Source organism: Porites lutea, chromosome 1, assembly GCF_958299795.1.
Source record: "Porites lutea chromosome 1, jaPorLute2.1, whole genome shotgun sequence".
In the NCBI taxonomy this organism is placed as follows: Eukaryota; Metazoa; Cnidaria; class Anthozoa; order Scleractinia; family Poritidae; genus Porites; species Porites lutea.
Window position 1 is genome coordinate 21,424,029 of NC_133201.1, and position 2,869 is coordinate 21,426,897.

The 2,869-nt window shown below is 40.4% G+C and overlaps 1 protein-coding gene across 1 annotated transcript; it reads left to right on the plus strand.

The window, feature by feature from the left end:
- The first annotated feature begins 578 nt into the window (after window positions 1-578).
- LOC140926197 (uncharacterized) lies at window positions 579-1,625 on the plus strand. The gene has a single exon (XM_073375980.1). The coding sequence runs from the start codon at window positions 579-581 to the stop codon at window positions 1,623-1,625; it is 1,047 nt and encodes a 348-aa protein (XP_073232081.1).
- Window positions 1,626-2,869: the final 1,244 nt, after the last annotated feature.

The following is a 2,869-nucleotide window of genomic DNA, read 5'->3' on the forward strand; positions in this document are numbered from 1 at the left end:
GAAGATCTACTGACCCAGGGAAGCAGAACCCACTCTCTCAAACACCTACAGCTAGCTGGGTGGCTTCTGTCAGCAGAGGTTACCAAACAGCAGACATTTCTGCGCAGAGTAGAGAAATCCTCTTGGCAGCCTGGAGGAAAAATACAACTAGTGCCTATTCCTCTGCCTGGACAAAATGGAGTAGCTGGTGTAGTCAACAGGTCAATGTTAATCCCCTTTCACCATCTTTAACTAATGTTTTGGATTTTCTCGCACTCCAGTTTCATGAGGGTAAAGAGTACAGAACCGTTAATGTCTATCGCTCTGCCCTTTCTGCTGTCTTGCCTCTAATTGATGGTCACAAAGCAGGCTCTCATCCGCTAGTATGCTAGTTGCTCAAAGGCGTGTTACAACTCCGCCCACCACAACCCCGCTCAGAGAATAAGGTGCTGCTTGAAATTTTGAACACACTTTACTCCAGAAAGAAGTTGTCACTGTTTGTTGTTGATGAGTGCCACTGTGTAAGCAAATGGGGGCACCAGTTTCGAGATTCCTATTTAAGTCTAGGGAAACTCAAGCTTCTATTTCCTTCAGTTCCAATGCTTCTCTTGACAGCTACAGCAACAAAGTTTACACGTGAGGATGTCCTTGGAATTTTAAAGCTGAACAATCCTGTTGTCATAGCAGCATCAATGAACAGAGAGAACATCACTTATTCTGTGAAAGAAAAAACATCAAAGACTGTTGAAGAAATATTCAGAATGACAGTTCCTGTGGAGGGTTACCTTGTGTTTTGTAACACTAGAAATGAGTGTGAAGAGCTGTCTCCTAAGTTGCAGGCGAAAGGATTAAAGTGCAAATTCTATCATGGAGGGATGGATGACAATTTAAGAGGAGAAATTCAGTCCAAGTGGATAGATGGTTCTCTTCAATGCCTGGTGTGTACGAATGCGTTTGACTTGGGAATTAACAAGCCAAATCTCCGTCTGGTCATTCACTTTTCCATTTCAGCTTCATTAGAAGATATGTGCCAAGAGACAGGAAGAGCTGGACGGGACGGTCTACCTGCTTCATCAGTGTTGTACTACTCACATCAGAATCAGGTTGTTCGTGTAAGAAACATTTATGAAAGAATGAGATTAGAGCCATGTCTGTGTGAGAATCAAATCCAATGTTACAACCATATGATGTATTATGCTATCCAGAAAGGTGAATGTCGTCGGACAGTTATGCTCAGGTATTTTGGCGAAGCTTCTCCTTGCCATGAAATGTGTGATATTTGTCAGAATCCTCACTCTGGTAGCTTTAAAGAACAAGATATCACTGAAATTGCCAAGAAGGCAGTGTTATGTGTTCAAAGAGTGACTGGAGTTAGTGGCCAAAGCAAGTTTACACTTCACCACTTCCCTAAAATTTTAACGGCGAAAAAAGTAAAACACAATCATGATCAGCTCACCGAGTACGGATGTATGAAAACTCCAACAAACGATGGAGTTTTCATCCTTCAAGTTCTTGTGTCAAAAAACATTTTAAGAGAAGTCCCACCCGACAAATCGTCGAAGAACAGAAACGCATTATACTTAACCTTAGGCCCTTCATTTGTAAATATCCTGAGTGGTTCATTAACTGTATCGTGTAAGTTCTAGTGATAAATGAACCACTTAGGTAAGAACGTTAACTCCAATAGTTTTGAGTTGCTTTTAAGCTTGTAAGCCAGTTACCAGTGGGCCTTGACGTTGTTTGCAGCCATGGTTAGTTGCATCTACGCGTCAACACATGAGGAAAAAAGGAAACATGTAAATTCTAATTGCATGCAAATAACATATGTTTTGCCGCCAATGATTTGAAGTTGAATTAGGCAGCTGTTATCCACTTGATTTCTTTTCACTTGACAAAATAAACACGTAATATCTGGCAACCTATTAGAACATGTTTTTTTCCCTCGTTACTCCACCCTCAGATGCAACCGACGGTACTTAACCGCTGATGACAGCCTATTTGGAAGACTTTTGCAGAGATGTGTAATTATTGAGTGACCGAAAACAGCTAGCTATGTTAAAGGGCACCCAACGACAGTTTCCGCCCAAATGCAGTGAAAGCACTTTTAGGCTATCCAGATGACTTTTTGACCTCTACAAATGAATTGCAAGCTGCACGATAACATTTGCATCTTTTCGGTCATACTAGGGCTGGAGAACTTAAGCCTTTTCGAAATTACGAAAATGAAAATTGTTTCTATTCCTCAATTCATCCCCGTTTTTTAATCCAAAACTTTTAGATTTCCTTTTTTCAAGAAAAATAGCCTAACCCTGGGGGGTGTGAAATGTGACAAATAAAACTTCAGAAAATCGTAAGGAACTCATCAGATAAGCTTCGAAAATTGTACATGGATGAAATGGTCATCTATAAATTTTTAGCCATCCTCAAGTATTAGGTAATATTTGTTTCTCTGAACAGATATTTCACAGAAAACAGTGGTTGCGTGCCCTTGTTGTTAATCATTTGTACTAAATAGCTTTCAAAAACCCTATCCAGTAGCCTTGGTTTTTTCACTTTTCATTTAGCAACTACAAAACTACCAGATCGAGTTACGAAAATCATCCAATATTCACAGATTGTCAATATTAGGGAAGAGCCTCAACAGCATTTCTTTAAAATGGTCTGTTAAACATTTGTACCCAGCTGCCAGCTTGTCGCGGTTTTCAGGTACTTCCTTATGTGCACGTGGATAGGATAGCACACAATCTCTCCCCTTGTCTTGAAACCATCCCTTTTTAATGGCAAACCATCCAATTGTGATTCTATGTGGAAGGGAGTCTAGACGTGAGTGTTTGGAGGTGCGATGTAAGTCAAATCCATTCCTGTACGCTCTTTTTACATGTTCAAATAG

What these genes read in the sequence shown, in the direction of transcription:
- LOC140926197 (XM_073375980.1), top strand. Translation starts at nt 579, where the DNA reads ATGCTTCTCTTGACAGCTACAGCAACAAAGTTTACACGTGAGGATGTC.